This window comes from Monodelphis domestica, chromosome 2, assembly GCF_027887165.1.
Source record: "Monodelphis domestica isolate mMonDom1 chromosome 2, mMonDom1.pri, whole genome shotgun sequence".
Taxonomy (NCBI): Eukaryota; Metazoa; Chordata; class Mammalia; order Didelphimorphia; family Didelphidae; genus Monodelphis; species Monodelphis domestica.
The window spans coordinates 500901859-500926451 of NC_077228.1; the positions used below are offsets into that span (position 1 = coordinate 500901859).

At 46.1% G+C, this 24593-nt stretch overlaps 1 protein-coding gene across 1 annotated transcript in view; it reads right to left on the reverse strand.

Moving 5' to 3' along the window:
• Positions 1-16737, reverse strand: part of TMEM132E (transmembrane protein 132E) — a 130613-nt gene extending 113876 nt beyond the window's left edge. Inside the window, exon 1 of the mRNA XM_056819460.1 lies at positions 12340-16737. Within this exon, the coding sequence (XP_056675438.1) occupies positions 12340-12412 (73 nt within the window). The 5' untranslated portion in view covers positions 12413-16737. The remainder of the gene's footprint in view (positions 1-12339) is intronic.
• Between the last annotated feature and the right edge of the window lie 7856 nt (positions 16738-24593).

Here is a 24593-nt window from a genome sequence, read left to right on the forward strand (position 1 = left end):
AAGTAGCAGAGACAGGATGGGAACCTCTGATTCCAGCTCCAGCTCCCTTTATCTAGTGGTAGATTTTCTTTTCTTTCTTTGTGCTGTTTGGTTGATAGAAAAATATGAGTGTGAATTCCCCAAGCCAATAAATCAAAATCCACAGATAGATTTCAAATGAGCCATGAATTGTTTTGAAAAAAAAAATGGTAACTCAATATAATTGGTTTTCTTTGTAATTTTAAGTATTTTATTTTATGCATTAAAAGATCTTATTCTGAGAAGGGTTTCATAGGCTTCAGACCAACAAGTATTAAAAACCCTTGGAATGTATATGTGTGTGAGTGAGAGAGAGTGTGTGTGTGTGAGTGTGTGTGTGTGTGTGTGTGTGTGTGTGTGTGTGTGTGTGTGTAGCCTCATCAAAAATCCCCAAATATGCTGCATCAGGCAAACAGATAATACACAAAAGGGGAAAATGGGAGTTGACCATATTTTAAATGTGTGGCTTTGAGGATAAATGGAATATGTCAGTGTAGCTGCCTAAGCCCTTTCCTTTTTGCTTCTCTTCCTACTGCCTTATGGTCATTGCCAAGGTTGGGATAGGGGAAGGTGGGGAGGAAAATAATCTGGGATGAGGAAGGAGCTGGGGGATGAGAGCAGTTGCCACAAACTGTCCCTCCCAGCATGTGCTTCTACCTGATAGGTGACCTAGAGGGGAGCACCAAAAGGGTTAATCTAGGAGAAATACTAGAGATGAACAATGGTAAGAGGAGTGAAGAATCCTCTCCTAGCATTCCCTAGAAGAACAGGCACCTATTGCTACCATTAGCAGATGCCAATTATTGGGAGCTCTGCCAGTCTGATAATTAGGGACTGGAAAAGGGTGTGTGTGTGTGTGTGTGTGTGTGTGTGTGTGTGTGTGTTCATGTATCTGTGCAAACATGCACATCGCTTTATCCATGTGGGTGTGTAGAAGATCACATGTGTGTAAGGCTATATATGTATGTTCAATTTCCCACTGTCATTACCTCCTCTCCTAGTAACAGGTCTGCCACAGAATCTGAACTACATGGCCAAAAATAAACTTGACTGTGCCATTTAGCTGGGCTTGCCACCATGAAGCTAGGGATGTAAGGTTTGGGGTTCTCTGACCAATGGGGAATGGTGGGCTCTAAGAGGTCAGAAACACCCAGATCATTTCCCCGGGGCTCTTTCAATAAGGGGGCTGGGGACAGAGTTGTTTTGCACTGACCTACTAAAGAATGCTGCCAGTACTGTTCTTTAAGAGTTTTCTTACCATCTGCTAATACTGTAGATGTTTGCCTGTGTCCCTGGAAATCCATAAAGGTGGGTGTGGTATATTCTTGTATCCCCCATCAAACTGGGATTTACAGATATTCCAGTAGCATCACGCCCACTTGAGAAAGGGCCCAGAGAGTGGATTTTTTCCCCAAGTCCTTAAGGGATATGCTGGGGAGATATTGGGGGGGGGTGGATATTGGGGGAAGAGGACCTAGGTTGAAATCTTGTCTCTTCCACTTCTTGTGTAACCTCAGACAAGTCATTTCACCTCCATAGGCCTTGATTTCCTCAATTGTAAAACTGTACTTCCTGGGTTAGATGACTTCTAATGGTGGCTTCCAGATAGGAAATCCAGCAGCATTTAAGTGCCCTGTTGTTGTTTAGTTGTGTCTGACTCCTCATGATCCCATATGGGGTTTTCTTTGCAAAGATACGGGAGTGATTGTCCTTTTCCTTCTCTAGCTCATTTTACAAATGAGGAAACCAAGGCAAACAAGGTTAAGTGACTTGCCCAGGGCATCACACAGCTAGTAAATGCCCAAGGTTGGATTTGAACTCAGGAATATGACTTCAGGCCTGGCATTCTATCTATTTTGCCCTATTTATCCTTTATTAAGTACCTACTATGTACCAGGTACTTTGTTAAGTGCTGAGGCTACAAAGACAGACAAAAATTAAAGTTTAATGTTTCCTTCCTTTGCTTCTTCCAGATACCTCCCTTAGCACAGAAAACACCCCACTGAGAATGATTAGCCTATCACCAATGTAGGACACTCCTGGGAATATTGGAGCACGTCCCTCAGGTTGTTGGAAGAAATCTGCCCTGCATGCTCCTTCCCAAGGGGGTTACCAGATACCATTCAGCTAACTCTTAGAGATGCCTGTGACCCAACCAGGGGGATTTTGAGTGTGCCTAGTAATAGAAAACTTGTGATTTCAGAGGTTTCATAGAATTTCTTTCTTCCAATGTAGGTGAGCACCTTGGACAAGTCACTGATAACCTAAGAAGAATGGGGCAAGCTTAGGCTAAAGTCACACAGTTACTACATGTCAGAGATGGGGCTCTAATTCATGTCTTCCTTGTTTTGACATTACCTCTCCTATGACAAAAGGTAACATTTCAATAACACTTTAACATTTGTTATGTTATTTGGGCATCACAACTACTCTATATGCACTTGATGTCCATTTTATGGATAAGGAAACTGAGGAGCAGTGAAGATAATTGACTGACTCCAAATTATCCAACTCCTAAGTATATTGGGAACAATTCTACCTAGATTTTTCTGCGTCAAATCTAGCAGACCACCCCTCTACTTAGCTGAGAGGCGGCAAAGGGGATCTCTTTTGTGATCTCCTCATCATATTAAAGCATAACGTTAGCAAATCACCTTACAGACATTATTGCACGTGATACTCAGGACAACTTTGTGAGTTGTGAAGCAAATGTTTTTATCTTCTAACACTGAGGTGTCAGTGACTTGCCAAATGATTTTGGGCACACCAATCCCTAGTGTCAGTGGGAGAGGGGCATGGGAACTGGGCTCAGAAATGGCAGCCATCAGCCTTCCTGTCAGACTCTTTCTCCAAGGTCACCCGTGCAGAAAGGGTCACTGTAGGAATCAGCGGACAGCATCCTTCTCCCAGACTGAGGAGGACCAGGTGTGTGCCACAGCATAAAGTATGGCAGTCTGATAAAAAGAAGAACTTTCCTAGGCAGAGTCAGCACAATTATCGGGCAACCCAGGCACAAACCCAAAGAGATTTGCTTCAATTACTGCCCCCCCAACCCCATCTGAATTATTCATTCCCACATTCATTTATTCATGCAACAAGCACGGAATTATCCAGGTAATTGCCTCAATTTTCCACTCCACCCTGCTGGGGACCCAGCCAGTCGGCTGGGGAAGGAGTGGGGGAGTGGTTGTTGAATGGCTGCCTGAATGGGTCACAGAAACAGAGAAAGAACAAGATGATCTCTCAAAGGCCCATCTATCCCCTCCCCCCCCCCAGCCCTTTGAGGTCACCCCACTCCTCTTTTCTTCCCACAGTTTTCCCAAATGTGCCATGACTATCTCTAGTGTCCATGAAGTGGGAGCACAGGCTATCTGACTGTGGAGCACAGGATGCCCGTCAGAACCCTGGCACTCCTGGCATCCCTACTCCTCTTCCCCAGAAGCTGCTGAAGCACACACAGCCTAACACAACATCCAGCTTCCTTGGCAGCTATAAGACACGCTTTCCATTTTGTTTAAAGAAAAGAAAATTGTTTTCTTTTTTTATAAAAAATTGGGCTCATTAATCTCTTATTCAAATTGCTATTTGTTAAGGGCCAAGAAAGAAGGGGGGAAGGGGGAAGGGAGCCGAGGAGGAGGGGGGAAATTCTCTAAGGGAGAGAAGAGGAAGAGCCGGTATGTCCTTCTGCTCCTAGGATGAGTATTCTTCTAATCATTCTTCCCTGGCATGGCCCGACCTGCCTCCTCTATAATTGAGTTTCCTGGAGCCAAGTCCCTGGGGCTGAGGGGGATGAGTGGAGGGCACAGAAGAGGGCATGGAGGAGGGAGAGAAATCAAAGTGATCTCTTACTTATCATAAAAAAGATGGGATCCCAGGGACCCTCTAGTTGAACCTCCCCATTTTCCTGAGGGGGAAACTGAAGCCCAGAGAAGGCAACTTGTTTACCTAAGCCACAGAATAGGCAATCCATGTCTAGAGTCCTTTGAATTCCGAAAATTTTCTCCTATTCCTATGACATTTATTTCTCATCATATCAAACACCTGAGATGTTATTAACTTAGGGAAGGGAAAAGGGAATAAGCATTTCTATAGAACCTACCATGTGCCAGGCACTGGGCTAAGTGGTTCATTAATATCATCTCACTTGATCCTCACAACAGTCTTGCAAGGTAGGTTCTGTTATTATCCCCATTTTACAGTTGAGGAAACTGAGGTTAAGTGACTTGCCCAGAATTACATAAGTAGCAAGTGTCTGAGACTGGATTTAAACTCAGGTCTTCCTGATTCCAGTCCCAGCCCTCTATCTGCTTCGCACCAGACACTCAAACTGCCTCTGGGTACCCAAGGGTTAGCCAAGACTTGCTTGGACCATTAAGGGTAAGTAGATTGCCCCAGGGTCATAAAGCAACATTCTTATTAGAGGCAGGATTTGAATGCAAGCTCTCCATTTCCAGGGCTGCCTCTCCTGTATAGCCCTATATTTTAGTTACTCATGGACATGTCTTATCTCCTTACTCAACTGTAATCTCAGTGAGAGTGAGGATGGTGTCTGGTACCACTGTGTATCTCCCCCAATCCCTAGCACAGTGCATACTCCATAATATGGGCTCAAGAAGTCTCTGTTTTATTAAGGAAAGATGGTAAAAAGCTAGAATTGTCTCTTGCTGCTCATATGGGAAGATGAGGGTAGTGGTGGAGAGGCAAGATAGAAGATGTTGAGTCTGCTGATGGAATAACTGATACTACTGACAGCTAGGTAGCATCATGGAAAGAGTGCTGAATTTGGAGTCAGGAACACCTAGGTTCAAAGCCTGTCTAGATATATATTTTTAACCCTTACCATCTGTCTTAGAATCAAAACTGTTTATTGGTTCCAAGGCAGAATAGTAAGAGCTGGGCGATGGAGGTAAAATGACTTGCCCAGGGTCACCCAGGACCTCCTGTCTCTAAATCCACTAAATCACCCAGTTGCCCCTGCCTGCATAGATTTTTGCTAGCTGGGTAACTCTGGAATAATAATAGCCTCAATTTCTCATCTTTAAAATGGAGATAATATTAGCCCCAACATGTTGTAGGGACTGAATGAAAAATATATGTAAGTCTCTCTAAAGATCTTAAATACTATATAAATACCAATTGTTATTATTATTACAAATATTACCACTATTTAATTGGGTGATTGATATTCCTGTGTTATAACAGGGCATGATTTTCTTACTCATTTTCCAAGGATCTCAAAGTGCCTAAACCCAATCTCCCTTGGCACACTTTGGCATGTCACTTGTGGATTCCTATACTAGTCCAAGGTCTTCATTTCTAATCCTCTGATCATCTTCTTACTCACTGCAACCCCTCTCCCAATGGTGTCACCAGTCTCCTCTCCAAAATGACTTCTTTTCTGTGTTCCTACTGGTTATCACCAACCTTGGAGTCATGGATTTCAGCTAGAAATTGATTCAATGACTCTTCCATTTTGATCCCATAGTAAGTGATGGGAAATGGGAGACACCTTGGGAAAGGGGAGGGGACTGCACAGTTGCTGGAATGTCAGTTAGTCAATTCAACCTTTTATTGGATGAGCTTCACATATATAGATTTAATAATCTATACAATAAGAAAATGAGACAGATGACTTATTCTCCCTTTTAGAAGAAGACCATCAACTCTTCACATTTTTCCTAAAGAAATACTTAGGATCACAAATGTAGAACTGGAAAGGATTTTAAAAGTCTCTAGTCCAACCTCCATTCCTATCCCATTTTACAGATGAGGAAACCAAGGCCAGAGAATGAAGGTGACTGGACCAGGGACATATTGTCAAGATTTGAACCCATATCATTTAATGCTCAATTCAACATTTTCTACTGTTTCCAAAGTCATAAAAGAACACACACACACACACACACACACACAATCTAAATCAATGCTGAGACCAGTAAAGCAAAAAATAACTAGCCTTTATATAGAGTTTGCTTACAAGATGCTTTATATGTATTATCTCATTCAACATTCACAACAACCTGGTAAAATTGATGCTATTATTAAACCCATTTTACAAATGAAAAAGTTAAGAAATAAGGGTTGAGAGAGGCTCTGCCTTGCTCATGTTCACACAGTTCACACAGTAAATATGTATGGTAGAATTTGAACTAAGACCTTCCTATCTCCCTGTCCCTTGTTATATCTACTGTGCCAGGGGACCATTCAGATTCTTCCATTAGCTCTAACTGCCATAGCACTATGGTACTCCTCATTTAAGACTTAAGCATGTGTTGCCCTATGCAAATGTTCCTATCTCTACAACTAGCCAGGAATGTATTCTAGTGAAGGGAGCATCCCACATACTCTTCCTGTTTGCTCAGTGCCTGGGAAAGAGACATCCCCCTCTTCTTCTCCCCCTCCCCCCTCCTCCCCAAGCAAACACTTTACCCAAGCTTGCTGATAATAATAGCCTGATTGTCTGGATCTCAGGTCAGTCTGAAGAGGATGCTAAACTGGAATCTCTCCACTAGCTGTCTAGCCTGTATCATCTCTGAGCCAGCAGCTTTGGTATCTAGCATGGTACTAAGGTTTCTAACTTCCTCTGTTTTCCCTTCTTTTCTACCTCAATGGTCCAGCCCAGCCTAGTGGCTTTAGTTTATATCATTCCCCTTCATATGATTTTATTTTCCAGCCATTTTTTTGCATTTTTTTTCTTTTTTAAAACCTGGGCTTCTGCTTTCTGAACATGTCATCGTGCATTCCCTAGTGCTCTTTCTTTACCTGGAATGTATTTCCTACCCCATTGCCACCTTTCAGAATCCTTCTATTCCTTTAATGCCACCCTCTACATGGAGCCTTCCCTGATTTTCCCAGAACATTATATCTGGGGCTCTTCTTCACCCCTGTCACACCCTACATCATACTATATTGATTTGGAGACCTGTCACTGCCTTCCCTACTGAATAGAATATACTCTCCCTGAGAGCAGAGAGCAGAGTATCATTAAAAAAAATACCCTATAGCCTTACACAAAGTAACAAATACTTCTTCAGTTGAATTGGAGAGGAATGGAAAGCATTTCTTCATATTCTTCATAGATGTTCATGCTTAGACATCCCTGTGGTTTCCAATAGAGATGTAAGTTAACAACTGAAGGCCAAAGGGAATTCTCATTAAGGGCCTTTGGGGAAACAAAGTCTTTGAAGGGAATTCCTAGATATCATTTTGGACTCTGGAAATCTGGGTACCCAATGATTTGTCATAGATATACATATATATGCATACATATACCCTCTACCTGTTCAGGAGTTATTTATACATACATACATATATACATACATGCATGCATACATACATATAAATATATATAGGTATATTTCTCTATATACATATTTATGCACATATACATGCACATATATGAATATACATATATGTACACATGTTCACACACATGCATACACTTTCTACCTGTCCACGAGTTATTTATATATATATATATATACATATATATCTATATGTAGGCACATCTCTCTATATACACACCCTACACAATAAACATACATGTGCATACATGAACACACATGCACATATATACACATACATACATACATACATACATACATACATACATACATACTACACCTTCCACCTATACAAGAGATGCAAGACATTACTTCCTTTGGAGCATGTTTCCCAGCTTGGGGAGGAGGTTGCTGGGAAATATTCAAGTGCACAGGTATTACAAAGGGGTTTCCACTACCTCTAGCCTCTCCTGGCTCTAAACTGCCTCCATCAGCAGCCACATACCAATCTATGCCCAGAGTGGCTTCAAATAAACCTCATTTTTTTTTTTTGCTAGCAAGTTTATAGCACATCTCCACCTACTGGTCTTAAACATTAACTGGGTTGCTCCACGGAGCTCTTCTCCCAGAGAGAGAAGAAAGAGCTATGGGCACAGGTTTGGGGTCCAGGTAGAGAATTCACTGTTTTTCCCTTTGCCTCTCTAGCCAATCCCATACAGCAAAGAGCTCAGGCTGGAAGGTCTAAAAGCAAGAGGAAGGCAAACAGGGTTAAGTGACTTGCCTAGGGTGACACAGAATGTCCAAGGAAGGAGAAATCTGAGATTGGCCAGAAGGAGGAAACGTGAGAGAGGGCATCCTTTCTCCTCTCATGTTAGAGGCCACCATGTCACAAATGGCACCGGCCACAGCATACACAGTCACATGTTTTCATATGAAGAGAGGCAGGATAGCCAAATGGATAAAATATTATCCTCCACACCAGAAAGACCCAAATTCTAGTTTCCCCTTTGATGGAGAGTTTTTGCTGGCTGGGTGATCCTAGACAAGTCACTTAAATTCTTAATGCTTCCAGGAAACTTGGTTAAGGTTCTGAGTTGTGGAGAACAAGCAGATAGATATACATGGACAGAATAAATTCTTCACTGAGAGCTCCCCCATACCACCATAATTATAGGTCTAGAGAAAAAATACATATGAAACCATAAAGTTATATATTTCACATGGAAATCTATGGAGTTAACAATCTACTTCTTATAGCCACTGAGGGCTTGGCCTGAGATATAAGTAGAGGCTAAATTTCAATTCCACAGCAAAGTACTGAGAATATCAAGGGGGGGAAAAGGAGCATGCATTCTCTGTCCTTATTGAGGTAACATTCTACAGGGGAAATGCAACATGTACATAGACAGGTAGAACAAGGTTGAGGAGAGAGCACTGGAAGCTGGCAGAGGTCAGAGAAGGCTTGGGGCAGGCTTTGAAAGAAGACTAAGATTTTGAAAACCAGAGCAATATGTGAATAAAGCAATGCATTTCAGACCCGAGGGATAGGTGCTTGAGAGAGGCAAATGCATGGAGGTGGGAAATGAAGTATCCAGTTTTGAGAATGGTCAGTAATCCACTATGGCTAATGTTAGAAGGGTAAGGAGCAGTTATTGACAAATCTTTGAACTCTGTCCTGCCTCTCTCTACAATATTTTCTCTTTCCTCCTACCCCTAACTTGCTTCTGTGAATTAGGGGATCTAATGTTTAGAGATGGTTCTTTAATTTTTCGAATAAACACATTGGTGTGATGCTTCTTGTCATAATCCTCACAACCATTTCAATAGGCTATTTTCCATGGAGACCCCAAAGTCTAGACGGAGTCAACACCAAAACGAGAAGAAGCAAGACCACTCTGACACCAGTGATATCCCTTCCCCACTCCCACTATGAACCCAAGGATGATGATACAATGAAAAATGTTTGATGGGATGCAGGGTAAGAGGACTAGGTTTAATTCCTTAAACAGGTATTTATTCCCTGGGTGACCTTAAATAAGTCTGGGCCTCAGTTTTCTCATCTGTAAAATGACTAGATAAGTGATCTTTAAGGTAAAGTAATCTTAATCTATGATATTCCTTGAGCACTAGCTATTCTGAGTCCTCCCTGGTCACCCTTTACACACACACCACACCACCTCCAACCAGAATAATGGCATCTGTTTGTACAGGGACCAATTGTATACATTGGCTCTCCATGCAGTAGCCACGCAGGGTTTCTGGATGGAAAGGAAGGAGAGACAGAAGTATCTCCTTTCTCCTTGTGCACAGGGATGTGGAGACAGTGAGAGGGGACAGTCATCAGGCCAAGGTCACTCTGCAAGTCAGCACCTGAGTAAAAAATGGAGCTCAAGCTTCTTGGCTCCCAGTCAGACCCTGTGAAGGGGCAAATTATAGACCACCTTCCTTTTCAAGGCCTCAGACAAATGGCAGTAGGCTTATGCACATGCCTTGGTTCCTTCTCTTTGCAAACCTAACTAGACTCTCCTTCTTCCTGACTGACAGCTCCTTACCTCTTCAATCACTTGCCAGGCCAGGAAGGACCAATAAAGAACTCATGAGGGAATAATGTGAGCTGTCAGACTGATGGCCTCTAAGGTCCCTTCTAGGTCCTTAACTATGATCCTATGCCCTAGCAGAGATGAAGGAAAGGGCCCATTGCTTTGGTCCTGAAGTCTGGGAGGTGGTAGAGAAGAATAAGAGTCTGGGTACTCCCTGTCTTTTCTGGGTGAAGAATTTTTAAGCTCTAATATCATTGTGTGCCTCTCCTATGAACAGGGAAACCTGGGCCCTGCTTGAGAAAGAGACTGACCATAGAGGGAAAGGCCCAGGCATTCCCAGGAGTAGAGGGAATGCCTGCCTCATTTCTCTAGGGATTTCCCCCATTCTTCTTTCAAATACATCCTCCTAGTCTTAAACCTTGAAGCAATTGTTTCCTCTTAGAAATTACAGGCTTGCAGCTTCCCGCTTCCCCTCCCCTCCAATTTCCAGACTGTTAGAGAAAGGTACTAGAAACCAATGCCCCAGAGAGAAAGCTACCTAACCCTTCCAGACACACATATGTGCTCCCCACACCCATTCTTCCTCCTCTCAGGGAGACCTAGGAGAGAACAGAGCTCTGAATCTTCACAGAAGCCCCCTCTGCTCCAGACAAGGCAATGTGGTGAGCTCTTAGGCAGTGGGGGCTATAAAAATCCCCTTCCGGTCTTGCCTAAGGCCCCTTTCCCTATTTTACCCATTGGTCTGAACTCCAAAAGGACCTAGGAAGCATGGAAACCCAACTCAACCAATAGACCATTTTGCACCAGCCATTAAGAAAACAAAATCCAACAGTCTTCTACCTGCCCTCCAAGAGAATTCCTTCTTTCTTCTGGAGACTGAATCTATCCTCTCTTCCTCTCTCCAGGTCCTGGAGAGTTCTATGACAGCTACTGCTTTAGTAAATCCCTTTTCTTCCCACTTTTTTTTTTCTTTTTCAGAGGTAAAGGGATAGAGGCAGCCTGCCTGGAAGCCTTGAAGGGGAACCCTGGCGCATGGGTCATATTATGTGGGCATAGCTGAGGTTATGCAACCCAGGGTCTTGGGGACAAAGGGACGGGACTGATGATTTCACACTCCAGAGTAAGTAAGACCAGTCGGGCTCATCCTGCCTTGGATGGGGGAAGTGGTGGGTTTCTCTACACTACCACCTTACTGGGCTGGCTGTCCTCTTACAGATTCCTCTTCTCCCAAACATATACTCCATCTGGGGCCGGTGATAGCTTTGTCGTGAGAGGTGGGGGTGGGGGTGGGGGAGGATCCGGTTGGTTGGGGCTGGGGAACGATAAAGTCCAGGTTTGGTTGGTGGACCTTCTCTTCTTCCAGTTCCAGACCTCCCAGTTATTTCTCTTCCTATGCCCCCCCCCCCCCAAGCAACAGTGGAGCTTAGATTACCAAAGGGAAGAGGACCCTCAGGGCTCCACCCTTACTAAGAAGGTTGTTTGATTGAGAGCCCTTGGTGGGGGTAGGCAGAGTCATCGGAATCTTAGTATGAGCCCCCACCCAGGGCGCACCCTGAGATTCCAGTGAGGCTCACTTCTCTCACTCTTCTCCCTCCCCCACGCTGTCCCAATGCCAAAGCATCCCCCCCCCCATTAGCAATGGAGGCACACAGTCTGTCTGGGGGAGGGGGTGGAGAAGACGCAACAGATTACAGAATGGGAGGGAGCTCAGGAGCCCAGAGGAACCCTCCACCTCAGGCCAGTTCTGCACCTCCGCACCCGGGCCTCTGTCCCCACCGGGACACTGCCCAGTCCCTCGGCACGCGCCACCGCCCAGTCCAGGCTAAAACAGCGATTTGAATGCAGCTCAGGATAGCGGGCGTGCATGCAGCCTGCTGCTCCGCTGGGCATTTTTTTTTCCTCCCTTTCCCTCCCTTCCAGAAGACTGCAGGAAGAGCGATCCAGCCACAGGCAACCAGACCCACACACCGCTACTACTACTCTCCCAGCCCCAAATCGGCGGCTCGTCCCTGTCCCAGCCCCAGTCCCAGTCAACGTAGCTGTCTCCCCGGCCCCAGTGCAGCCGGGAGAGGAGCGATCCTGAAGGAAGGGATGCCACCCCCCCCCCCAAGATCCCAGTTCCAGACAGGAAGACACGCCCCTGGGGGCTTGATTAAGACCCCCCCCCCATGCCCTTCCCCCTTCTCTGGGAACAGCCCTGGTCGAATGGGGCAAAGGAAAGTCTTCTCCTTCCCAGGGAGTCAGAGGGCACCTCACCAGCAAGCTCAGGTTCTTTGCACACTCCCTAACCCTCCACTGGCCCCCGGCATTGGGCCAGGGCGGGCTGAGGCGCGGGAGCAACCCCATACCAGCGGGCGGCAATGCAGAGTGAGCTGGGGGAGGACTACGTGTCCCGGGGGGAGACTCCCCTCTCTCTTCTCCTCCCTACCCTCCACCCTCACAGTCTACAGCGGCACCCGCTGTGTCTCTTCCCCGCGTGTCCGCGCCGCGATACTTACCGTGGGCGAGCAGCGTGGAGAGGCAGCAGCAGAGGAGGGCGGCGGGGCCGCGGCCCGGCATCCCGGGGGCCATGGCAGAGGCCGGGAAGCTAGAGGGAGAGAGCTGGTGATCCGTTCCTTCGCCCTGGGCTGGGGATGGAGGGGACGTAGTCTAGGGGCCGGTCAAACCCAACCTCTAGCAGGCAGAATTGTCACCTCTGCGTGTGAGGGGGGGGGGGGGGCACAGAGAATCGGGAACCACTTGGTGTCTCTGTGTGTGTGGGGGGGGGGGTACGGGACTCAAGCTCCTTACAGTCCCCACCTCCTTAGAGGGCCAGCCCGGTTCCAGCTACAGACAGCATCGAGACTCCCCCCCCCCCACCCCCGAGGGCTGGGATCCCTCTCCCCACCTGGGGCCCAGGGGAGGTGGATTCAGGATTGGGCGGGAGAGCACTTCCACCCACCTCCCCCTTAGAGGGAGCCCCAGCAGGTTCTCGGAAGCCGGGGAGAACAGAGCAGCGCGTGCAATCTTGGAGAGGGACCTGCGGCCTCGGGCTCTGGAGATCAGAGCTTTGGGTCCACCCCCTACTCCCGCCCCTTCTCTCGGCCCCCCTCCGGGTCCCGATTAGATCCGAAATCGGTCGAGGACGTCCATTTCCAATTCTAGGTACGATTTCGAAGGTTTCTGTAGGATTCTAGGCGGGCTGAGTTGTCCTGTCTGGATTTTGTCGACCTGCGGCCCCAGTAGAAAATCCTACGTCGGGTGCACACGAATCAAAATTGATAATGATATTAAAAACAAATCCAGGTAACTTTAATCCATCCGGAGAATGAAAAGTTTCGGTGCAGAAGCTCACGCAGGCGACGCGGAGGCGACTCCCACCCCACCCCCACACTCTCCGGAGCGCCCGGGCGGAATGCACTTAGGCAAGGGGGCAGAGTTTCTTCTCCTTGTTTTCCTCGCGCTCTCTCTCCCTCTCTCTCTCCTCCTCCTCCTCCACCACCTCCTCCTCCTTCGCCTCCTCCTCCTCCCAGCTCCAGCTCTCCCCAGAGCATCCGCCAGGGCTCCGGCTGGCTCCGAGCAGTCCGGCTTTAGCGCCACCTCCCCGGACAGCGGCTGGGCTCCGGCAGCAGAGTCGAGTCCGGCTGGGCTGGGACAGAGTCTGCCATTGAGATGATGCCCAAGAATGGGGAAAGTCGGGGAAGAGACAAGCCTCCTTGCTTGGGTCCGAACCCTTATTCTCCTAGGCAGAGACTCTACCGTCCTGGGTTTTAGGCGGTGCAGGATGGGAGGGGGGCTGTCACCAAACTAGGGGGTGCTTTCCAGTTGCCCACACCACTTCTTTCTTGCTGTCACATCCCCTTAGGGGAGAGATAAGTGGGCCACGCTTTTCCCTTTCTTTTTCCCCCCTTGCCAAGAGAAAATGCTTTCTCGGGGAAAATACACAAACCTTGAACTTTTCCAGGGATAAGTCTCAGGTATCTCCTTCACTCCAATAAGCACCCCATTCACCCCACTTCCCACCCCGTATAGCCTAACCTCTCCTACCCCCACACACTTCTCCCCTCCCCGCCCCCGACACCCGTACAATTTCTCTTTGCAGACTCCCCCTCCGGGTGCAGCCAACTGTGGGGCTGTCAGTCACTCCCGATCTGCTTTGAGTCAATTTCCGAGAGCGGACCCCAGTGCCAAGCCCGGCTGGATGCAGTCTGGGAGTCGAGGGAGCCACGTTAGTGGCCGGAGCATCCTGCACTGCCCCTGCCCGGGGCCGAGAAGGCAGCAGCTGGTGCATACATTGCAAAGACGAGAGGAGGTGCCAGGGGTGGGGGTTGCTGCCCCAGGAAGGGAGGGGGGTAGGAATCTGAGAAAGGGATTGGCGGGGGGCGGGGGGGGGCAACCACAGTTGCACTGAGCAGCTTCTTCCTCCGCGTTAGCGCCGACTGCTGCTCCGCCGTAGACTAAAGAGAGACACACGCACCCACTCACTCGAGTCCTCCTCCCAGGCCGGGATTCAGCACCACTCGGAGCAGCAGCAGCAGCAGCGGCGACGGCAGCGGCAGCAACAGCATCAGTGGCAGCGGCGGCGGCAATAGCGGAGCCTAGCGCGCCTCCCTCCTCCCCTCCCCTGCCCTCCCAGATTTCCCCCGATCACGTGGCCAAGAAGCGCGCCGCCCCGAGCTCGCGCCCGCTGGAGACCCCCAGTCTTCTCCCCCCCCCTGCGCCCCCTCCCCCCTCCACGTGTCCATTCCGCATTCCCAGCCTGGAGGCGTGCACCGCCCCCCATCCCTGCCCCCCACCTATCCCCAACACACACACACAGCTCAGGGCAGTTGCTCCTGAGCCTCTCTTGCTCTTTCTGTAGATTGAATTCCGGTCTGGGTTCGAGTTTCCTTCCCACCCTTCCCCCCTTTCCCCAGGCAGGTTAGCATTCGGGTTTGAGTGGGGCTGACAGGTGGCGGCTTCTCTTCTCCAGCGCGGGCGAGAGGATGCAAGCGCCTTGGTAAAAGATGCTCCCGCCCCGCCCGGTGCGGGAGGGAGGCAGAGAGGGAGCCGCACCGTTGGAATTTGCAGCCTTTTTCTCTCCTAGAGACGCGGGGCGGTCGTTGTGCGCTCTCTCTCCTTATCCCCCCACCCCATCCCGGGAGCGGAGGGTTTGCATTGTATGGGTGGAGGAAGGGAGGGGGACCTTGGGGACTGTCAAGTGTCAGGCACATTATCCTGGGCTTCCCAGCAGCCCCCCCTTGCCTCCCGGGGAGCGGGAACTGGAGGGGGCAGGGACGCACAGAGCTTGCGGTTATTTAGGAGCTTCCGGACATGCACCCACAGCCATTGAGGCAGGAGTGGGGACGCAGGCTCATCTGGAACCTATGTTTTGCTTGGAATAACTGAGGCGTTCTGAGGCCCTGAGGGACCCAGAGGGAGGGGTTAGGGGTGAGGAAGAGAGAGGAGTATCTTCAGCCTACAGGTTGGTTCTTCTGTTAAAGGGGCCCTCAGCTGAACTCCAGTGATAGAACAAAGTGTACCTTTATGCTCGCTGTGCCCCTTCCCCTTGGGAGAGTCTCCAGAATAAGCCTGCTGGAGGAGGAGGAGACCCGGGAACGGGCCTTCCTCCTCAAACTGGGCACGATCATTTACAGTCTTGTGTGATCTGCATGGAGATAAGATTACAAGTCAACCGGATATTTGGACAATGACTTGTTTTTTCAAATGAAATTTTTACATATGTACTGGTCCATTCGAGAAGGGATCTTATATTCCCTGGTGTCCCCGCCTCCAAATCCCTGGAACCTGACTCTGGCCAGGGGGGTTGACGTGAAAGGGAGCCCTGGGATCCTGGAGCCAAAGGACGAATGCTGGGGTCACCCCTTTCCATATCTATCCCTACTATAGCTTGAGTGTGGACTGGGGGCCACGGGGCAGAGCATGACATCAAAGCAGTCACAACTCGAGGCTTTCTCCTTCTCAGTCTTCTCCACTTGCCTCCAGTTAGATTCAGAAAAGGTTATACCATTTATGCTGTGAAAAGTGCAATTTGGCTGTTTTTGTCAGAAGCCCTTCACGCTGCTCCTGTTGCTGCTGCTGCTGCTGCCTTCTCATCCGCTTCTGCTGGGCCCCAGAGCCTGGAAGAGAGAGAGCCCTTCCCCACCCCCTTCCCTACCTCACCCATCTGTCTGGAGAGGAGACAGTGTGCGTCCTCAGCTCCGCGAGTTGGCAGAGATTCCTTTCTCTGGGAATGGAAGGTGCTAGAGCCTTCAAGGAAGATTATTCTCATTAGGCTCCTAGTACCTGATGGCAATTAATGTCACCCATGGGCTTATTAATGGTGTGATAGCGATAGCAGCCACTAATCAGGCTCCGAAGGGAGAAGGAAAAGGTGCGTCCTCAGAGTCTAAGGGAGAGGAGAGAGGAGGCCTGTGGGAAGGGCTGCCTGTCATTCTTCTTGTCTCCCAGACTTAAAAGATCCTGGGTTCCGGATCGATAAAGAGAAAGGCCATCTACTTTCTTTTCAAGAGCAGTGTGAGGTACTGAATATCCCTCAGATGACATCAAATAACCTTCTTTTAGGTATTTTTCCAGATTTGGGGAATCACTATTTTGCCCCCCAAATTCCCTAGAAGAAGACAGGCATTCATAACTCGCATTTATCCAGTTTTTGCCTTCAGGCTACATATAACAATTGAGATTAAAATATTTATTTAAATGTCCCTCCCTCTCCCCTTTGTAGACCTGAGGGGAGGGACTATGGGTGTGACTCTTGCGTACATTGTCAGACTTGGTTACTCTTGGTTAGATTTGCTTGACTTTTTTTCTTCTATTTTTTATTTGTTGTTGTGAGTTGCCTGGGGAGGGCTATAGGGAGAGATATATTTGGAACTGAAGGTGGTGTGAAAACAATAAATATGACAATTTAAAGACTTTTAATATTTTTCAAGCAACAAGCAATGAAAGTTATTGTGTTTATCGCCACTTTACAGGTGAGAAAATGAAAGTTCCTTTTAAGTGACTCATCTAAGCACATATTGCTAATAAAGGATAAGAGTCCTGGTTTCCATCCAGGTCCTCCAACTCCATCTTAATCTAGGTTCTTATCTTGAATTCTATACTTTCTCACAAGATGATTGTGGGAAAGTGAAGACTCCTTTCTACTCTTTTCTCCCCCTTTCAGCCTCAATTTTCCTGTCTAAACAATGGGGGCAACATGTCCCAACAGTTTCTTTAAAAATAATTAAAATTTAAATTCACAAAGCACTTTTCATCTGAACCTGTGAAATAACAGGGGAATTGCTATGCCCATTTTAGGGACAGGATCTGTGATTTCACGGGCATAGAGAAATTCCAGAGGAATCTCCTTCTTTCAATGCAGGTCAGCACTTTCTCTGTAACCAACACCTGACAGGCAGGACAGGACAGAAGTTTTCATGGTGTCAAGAGAATGACAGGGAAAAGCAAGTTATTGGAATGTAAGGATCAATCAATCAACCAATCAATAAGCATTTATCAACTACCTATTGTGTGTTAGGCACTGTGCTAAGGCTGGAGATACAAAAAGAGGCAAAAGATAGTCTCTGATTGCAAGGAAAATATATACAAACTAAGCAGTACGATTAGGATGATTTAAAAAGGGAAAGCAATGGAATTAAGAGGGGTTAGGGAAAGCTTCTGGTGAAAGCTGAGATTTTAGTTGGGACTTAAAGGAAGTCAGTGAGGTCAGAAGTAAGAGCAAAGAAGAGAACTTTCTAGCTGCAGAGGGCAGCCAGAGAAAATGCTTGGAGATAAGAGATGGGGTGTCTTGTTTGTGGAACAAGGAGGAGGCCAGTGATACTGAGGAATTAGGTGTAAGAAGACTAGAAAGGTAGGAGGGACTGTGGTTTGAAGGCTTTGAATGTATATGTTAAGGGGAGTAACATATAACAAGACCAGAAATATAGTTTAGAGTCAGAATGCAGAGGGATTTGACAAAACTAAGGATTTGTGTTTTAGTCTAAGAGCAATAGGGAGTTATTGAAACTCCCCAGTTCATGTGGTCTTGCTGACCACTGATCTGGCAAAATAACATATTTGGCCTCAGGACCTAGTAACTAGATTCAAAAGCCCCCAAAAGGCCAAGCTCCATTTACAAAACACTACAACCTTCAGTTACAGTTTTAAATGTGTTTTCCCATTTCCTTGGGGGGAAATAAATTATACCTCCCCTTGTCAAGACAGTTGTCTCCTGGGACCTTCCTATGCCCAAACCTGACCTGGCCTCATCTTCTTTTTGGATAAGAAGAAATGCATCCATTTCTGTTTAAAGATGTGAACAAGTTTTATGATGAGCTGGAGGAATTTCATTATGATTCCTGAGGAAAGAGGTCCTGGGAAAACTCCTTGCTGTGGTCCCTGGACAGAGAGAGGACAGGGTCCCAGGTAGAGACAGAACTGACCAATGACATGAGGCAGATCCCAGGACAGGCAGAACTACAGAGAATTTTATCCACTCCTGGCCCAATAAAAATGGCACCGTTAAGTTCTTATTAATTAACTTTACTGCGTATATCTCCTTTCTGCTATTTTAATTTTGTTTGGGGCTTAATGAGTTTTTATAGACACTGTTTTGGAGATGACTGGGTGGCTCTCACTGCTGGCCTCCCTATATGAGCCCAGTGATTAGGCTGCTCATTTTCCGAATCTCCCTGGGTAGCGATTGGCCATCTAACAAGGAAGGTTCTAGCTTCCTACCTGGCAGCCTTTGGAGCAATAGGAATGCATGGATACTGTCTCAGACCCTGAAGTTTAGAATAGCTGCTCCCTATGGACTTCAGACGACAACAGGAGACAGGAAGGCATCTATGTAATGGAGGCCTCACACATTCATCCTCCCATCAGTTTCCTCATGACAAATCTTTGAAGAGAAGGCACAGTGAAGAAATGGTTGAACTTTTGATTCAGAAAGACCTTAATTTTCTTGCTGGTAAAATGGGAGAGTTAAACTGACTGGCTTCTAAGGTCCCATACAGGTCTAAATCTAGGATTGTAGGATGCTAAGATCTGGGTTCAAATACTGCCTTTATATTTCATACATGCCTATGGTCAGGCCACTTAACCTCCAAATAGAATAGTCTTCATGGAGAAGCCAAATTGTATTTGGGACAAGGAAACTTGCTTTAACTTTTTATACATTTTCCTCCCCAAGTCAGTGTGGAACCTGGGACAGTGATTAAAACTTCAAGTCAGGAACATTTGGGTTCAAATCCTGCTTTCCAGGCTTGGTAGCTGGGTGACTTTGGGAAATTACTTATCTTCTCTCTGCCTCAATCTTCTTATTGTAAAATGAAGGCATTGGATATAATGGCTTCTAAGATTGCTTCCAGCCCTAACAGGCTCTTATCGTAAGAAGCAGGACAACTAGGTAGGGGCATAGTGACCAAAAGTCAGAAGGCCTCATCTTTTTGAGTTCAAACCCGGCCTCAGATACTGTCTAGCTGTGTGACCCTGGGTAAGTCACTTAACCCTGTTGGCCTCAGTTTCCTCATCTGTCAAATGAGTTGGAGAAGGAAATGGCAAATTCCCCCAAAATCTTTGCTAAGAAAAGCCCAAATGGGGTTGTGAGGAATTGGACATGACTGAAAAATGATTGAACAACTGTTAAGATTAAAATTTAGGGGATACCGATAGAGGTAGAAATTAGTTTCTCTCTGTAAGGAGTATTATTTTTATGAGGTTTACTGAAGATTAAAATATAAAGAAAACACAAGTAAGAAAAGCATGTGTCTAGGCCCAGAGAACCTATTCACGACCACTCACATCTTGCCTGCTAGGTGGAGAGCCACATGTGCTCCAAAGCGGAAGTAAAAAGAGAAAAAAAAAAAAAAGAGACCCCACCTACGGTGGAGAACCTTTAAATAATATTTTGCTCTCTTCCCAGGTGAGAATTCAGTGAGATTACAAAGCATTCTGGGGAAGTGGAGCACAGACTTCTGGGGATTGAAGTCCTGGATTCAAGTCTATTTTTACACATCATCATCCTAAGGCCTGTGTTCAAATCCTGCCATATTAGCTACATGGTTAAGGCATTTAACCAGTCTGGGCCTCTATGTTCTCCTCATAAAATAAAGGTCTTTGAGCCTCCTTCCAGCTCCAACTTTAAGATTACATGAAGGACAATTAGACCCATTTTATAAGTGAAGCTGAAGTATAGAGGCATCATAGGATCATAGATCAAGGTTAGGAAGGTATCTCAAAGACCATCTAGCTGAACTCATTTTATAGATGAGGAAAATAAAGCCTAGAGTGGTTAAGGGACTCTTCTGGGTCATATAGCTAGTTTGTGACTGAGCTGGGATTAGAGCTAGTCTGACTCCCCAGACCATGTCCTTTCCATTATAGCAGGCAAAATCTCATGCCCCATTGCTTCCACTATTTGGTTCTATTTTCCTCCAGGGTAGAAATCTTATAGACAGTTTCCCAACTTCTCCATTTAATATTCTTATGATTTCTAACAGGTCAATGAACAGATATGAGCCTCAGTTTCCTTAACTTTTAAATGGGCACATTTACTCACCACCACTCAGAAATGGCAAATTTCTTTAGAAAGTAATGCTGTGGCTGGATGTAATAATTTAACTACAACCAATTTGGGGAAGGTTGAAACCAGGGCCAACCTTACATCACTGCTTGGCATAAAACCAAACCAAGCCAAACCAATTATTCAACCTTAGACACTGAGTCCATCAAATTAATTGTTTGTGGAATGCAGACCCTTGACACTAAGAATTTAACTCCCCCATGTATTTTGAGGGTAAAACGATAGCCAAAGACAGCCATGAGTTCTAATCTTTAGTGTACCTGTCCAGGAGCTTTCCCATAAAGGCAGACCTGTTTGCAACTGAATAGCATAAAGACACTTGCCTGGCAGCTAGGTAGCTCAATGGATAGCGTGCTGGACCTGGAGTCCTGGATATTCATCATCTTGAGTTCAAATCTGGTCTCAGACACTATTTGTGTATTCCTAGGCAAGTCACTTAGCCTCTCTTAGCCTTAATCCACTGGAGAAGGACATGGCAAACTACTCTAGTGTCTTTGCCAAGAAAATGGATAGGATCTGTGTGCTCCGGTCCATGAAGTCACAAAGATTCTGGACACAACTGAACAGAATACTTAACTGACTATATATAGCAGGGGTCCCCAAACTATGGCCTGTGGGCCACATGCTGGATGGCCCCTGATGCCATGTATTCAGCCCCCACCACACTTCCGGATGGGGCACCTCTTTCATTGGTGTTTAGTGAGAGGAGCACTGTATGTGGCAGCATCACTCACTTACAGTACTACTTCCGGTGATATAATCCTTTGCATGGCACCTTAGAACAAGGCACACCAAGGATTACGTGTCTGCACAATGGTCAACATGGTGAGTGGGGATCTTGGGGAGGGGATTCCCCACTGTGTATACTGCTGCCTGGTTAGGGTTACGGTTTTATAGTCCAGTCCTCCAATGGTCTGAGGGACAGTGAACTGGTCCCCTGTGTAAAAAGTTTGGGGACCCCTGATATATAGTAACACTTTGTTGGACAACTGATGGGGGCCTCACTTTACAAGGTTTCTGCCCTGCAGAATTATGGGATAATGGCCATCTACAGGGCCATTCAAAGACACTGCCTTCATTCCTTTGCCTAAGAGGAATTTGCAAGACTAACCACAAGCCAGGCTAACTTTAATGTCCTAAAACCCCAAAGGCATAGATTTAGAATCAGAGGCAAGAGATAACGCCTTGTGTCATCAAAAATGGAAAAGCAAGAAAGTCCAAAGAGGAGATTGAGACATCAAAGACAATAGATCAGAAAGGGAGGGGGTAGGGGGGGCCAAATATACAAGCAAAAAGCCTGACTCATTCTATGCAGTGTCATTCCCCCATGGACACCTTGTCCTTCACCTAGCTGTGGGACTCCACAGACCCTGAGGAGAAAAGGAAAACCACCTACCAGAGGCCCAAAGACAACCACATCTTACCTTAATTAAGGACTGTGAAGCGTGTATCCTTGAGGTGTTGTTGAATTAAAGTAAACCAAGGACATGTGTATGTGTGTTTTCTGTTTATTTCCATACTGAATTTCAGGGAGGTACAGACTTCAGACAGGGGAAGGACCAATCCCCTCTCTCATCTTGAGGGAGAAGGACCCTGCATCCCTGCTTTGGTTCAGTATCCTCCCTCCATGTCTCACCCTTGTGGCTTTGTTTTGATCTTAGACTCAGTGGTCCAGATCAGCTTCTGCCACGGGCTCTTCTGATCAGCATCCTTTAAGTATTCTTAGCTTCTGATGCTTATCTTTGCATGTCCTGACCCATTTACCCATCCAAATTCCCATGCCTCATTTAGAGGCAGGGGACCTGAATTCTAATACCACTTCTCCCATTTACTAGCTGTGTGACCTTAGGAAAGTCAGAAGGGCAACCTCTCTGGATCTCAGATTCCTCAACCAAAAACAGAGTAGGGAAATTCCCCTCCCCCGCAAAATCTATGTTCCTTTGATCAAACCCCTTTTGATCCTTCTAGCCCCAGCTTGATCAGTAAGTAAATTTTCCTCCTTTCCTAGAAATGAGCACTTAATTAGTGCCTTGTTTGTATCTGGCTAAATGATCTCATTTGATTTTCACAACAACCCTGGGAAATAACGTCCATTATTATCCCTATTTTATAGTCAAAGACATGGAGGCAGATAAAGATTAAGTGACTTGCCCCGGGTTACAAAACTGTCTGAGGCTGAATTTGAACCCAGGTCTTCCTGACTTGAGGACCAGAGCTTTAGCTACCTAGCTAGCCTGGGAGGCAATATATATAGTACCCCATCCTTACTCTACTTAGCTCATGAGACTATTTATTTACACATCCAAACCATAGATTTCAAGCAGGGGGAGACCCCAGAGATCAAGGAAGAGCCTTAAAAGTATAAGGATCAGGGGGCAGCTGGGTAGCTCAGTGGATTGAGAACCAGGCCTAGAGACGGGAGGTCCTAGGTTCAAATCCGGCCTCAGCCACTTCCTAGCTGTGTGACCCTGGGCAAGTCACTTGACCCCCATTGCCTAGCCCTTACCACTCTTCTGCCTTGGAGCCAATACACAGTATTGACTCCAAGACGGAAGGTAAGGGTTTAAAAAAAAAGTATAAGGATCAAATGCAGGAACAGATATAAAAGCGTGCTATAAACCATAGGTATGTAAGCAACCATTATTCAAGCACTTTTTAAAGTAAATTGTGATTTTCTTGCGACTCTCTTATTTTTAAAAGCCTCTTTAGTCTATTTCTTCTCAAACCCTTTCAACAGCACCCAGTAGAGTGCCAGGCACATACTTAAGTGTGGAGTAAAAGCTTGTTGACTGAATACTTGCCCAGCCGTCAACACACAAAGCTTGTCTATATTCATGCTACTTCCCCCAATATACATGCACAGTAACATGCTCAGAGAATTATATGCAGATGAATTTCCATGCAAGTGCCAGTCACCTCATGGCAACACATGTTCCCAGATGATTATATGCACATTAAACAGTTATGAAAACATATATGTAGGTAATAGGATCATGGCTTTAGAGTTTGAGATAATTTAGAGACTATCTAGTCCAAATTTCTTTATTTTACAAATGAGGAAACTGAGGGCAAAAGCAGTAAAATAACTTATCCAAGGTCACAAAGAAACTAAATATCAGAAACCAAATTTGAATTCAGACCTCACTATTCTAGGGGGCAGCTGGATGGTGCCATAATAAATAGAGTGCTGGCCCTGGAGTTGGGATGATCTGAGGTCAAACCTGGCTTCAGACATTTATGATTTGTGGGACCCTGAACAAATCACTTAACGTTGTTTGCCTCAGTTTCCTCATCTGTCAAATGAGCTGGAGAAGGAAATGGCAAACCACTCCAGTGCCTTTGCCAAGAAAACCCCAAAGGGGTCGTGCAGAGTTGAACATGATTGAAAAATGATGAAACAACAAAACTCAAAATTCTAAGTTTAGCAAGAAAGTTCACGTGCCTTCCTACTGTACCATAATGTCTCTCTGTGCTTATTTATATACATTTACACACATGATTAGGAAGATAATAAATTACTTTAATGAACACTTTAAATTCTGTAAGGGATATTATCAAGATGATTTCATTTGATCCCCCAAACCCGATGAGGTATGTAGGTGCCACAGGCATTGTTACTGAGGATCTATCCTCTGAGGAAACGGAGTCATAGAGGTTGGTCATAGAGATGGAGTCATAGAACTATATGAAGAAGGCCCCTCAAAGACCACCTAGTCCAATACTCTCACTTTACAGATGAGGAAACCAAGGCACATACAGCTTAAGTCACTTACCTAAGGTCACACAGCTATTACTAGCTTTAATTTGTTAATTTCAATTTTCCCTTTTGTCTTAGAATCAATACTATGTATTGGTTCCAAGGCAGAAGAGTGGTAAGGGCTAGGCAATGGGGGTCAAGTGACTTGCCTAGGGTCACACAGCTGGGAAGTGTCTGAGGCCAGATTTGTGATTTTATTTTTGTAGTTTTATCTTTATTTTATTTTAATAACAAATTTCCACATAAGTTTTCCAGAGTTATAGGATTCATGTTGTCTCCCTCCCTTCTTTCCTCCCCTCTCCCAGAGCAGACAAGCAATTCAATCAGGGTGGTACCTATATTACATGATTTTATTTTTTAAAAGATGAGGAAATATATACTGAAAAAAAAGATAAGGAAATGTGGCTTTGAGAACGTACCTAATTTACTTATGTTCACATAGTCAATAAATA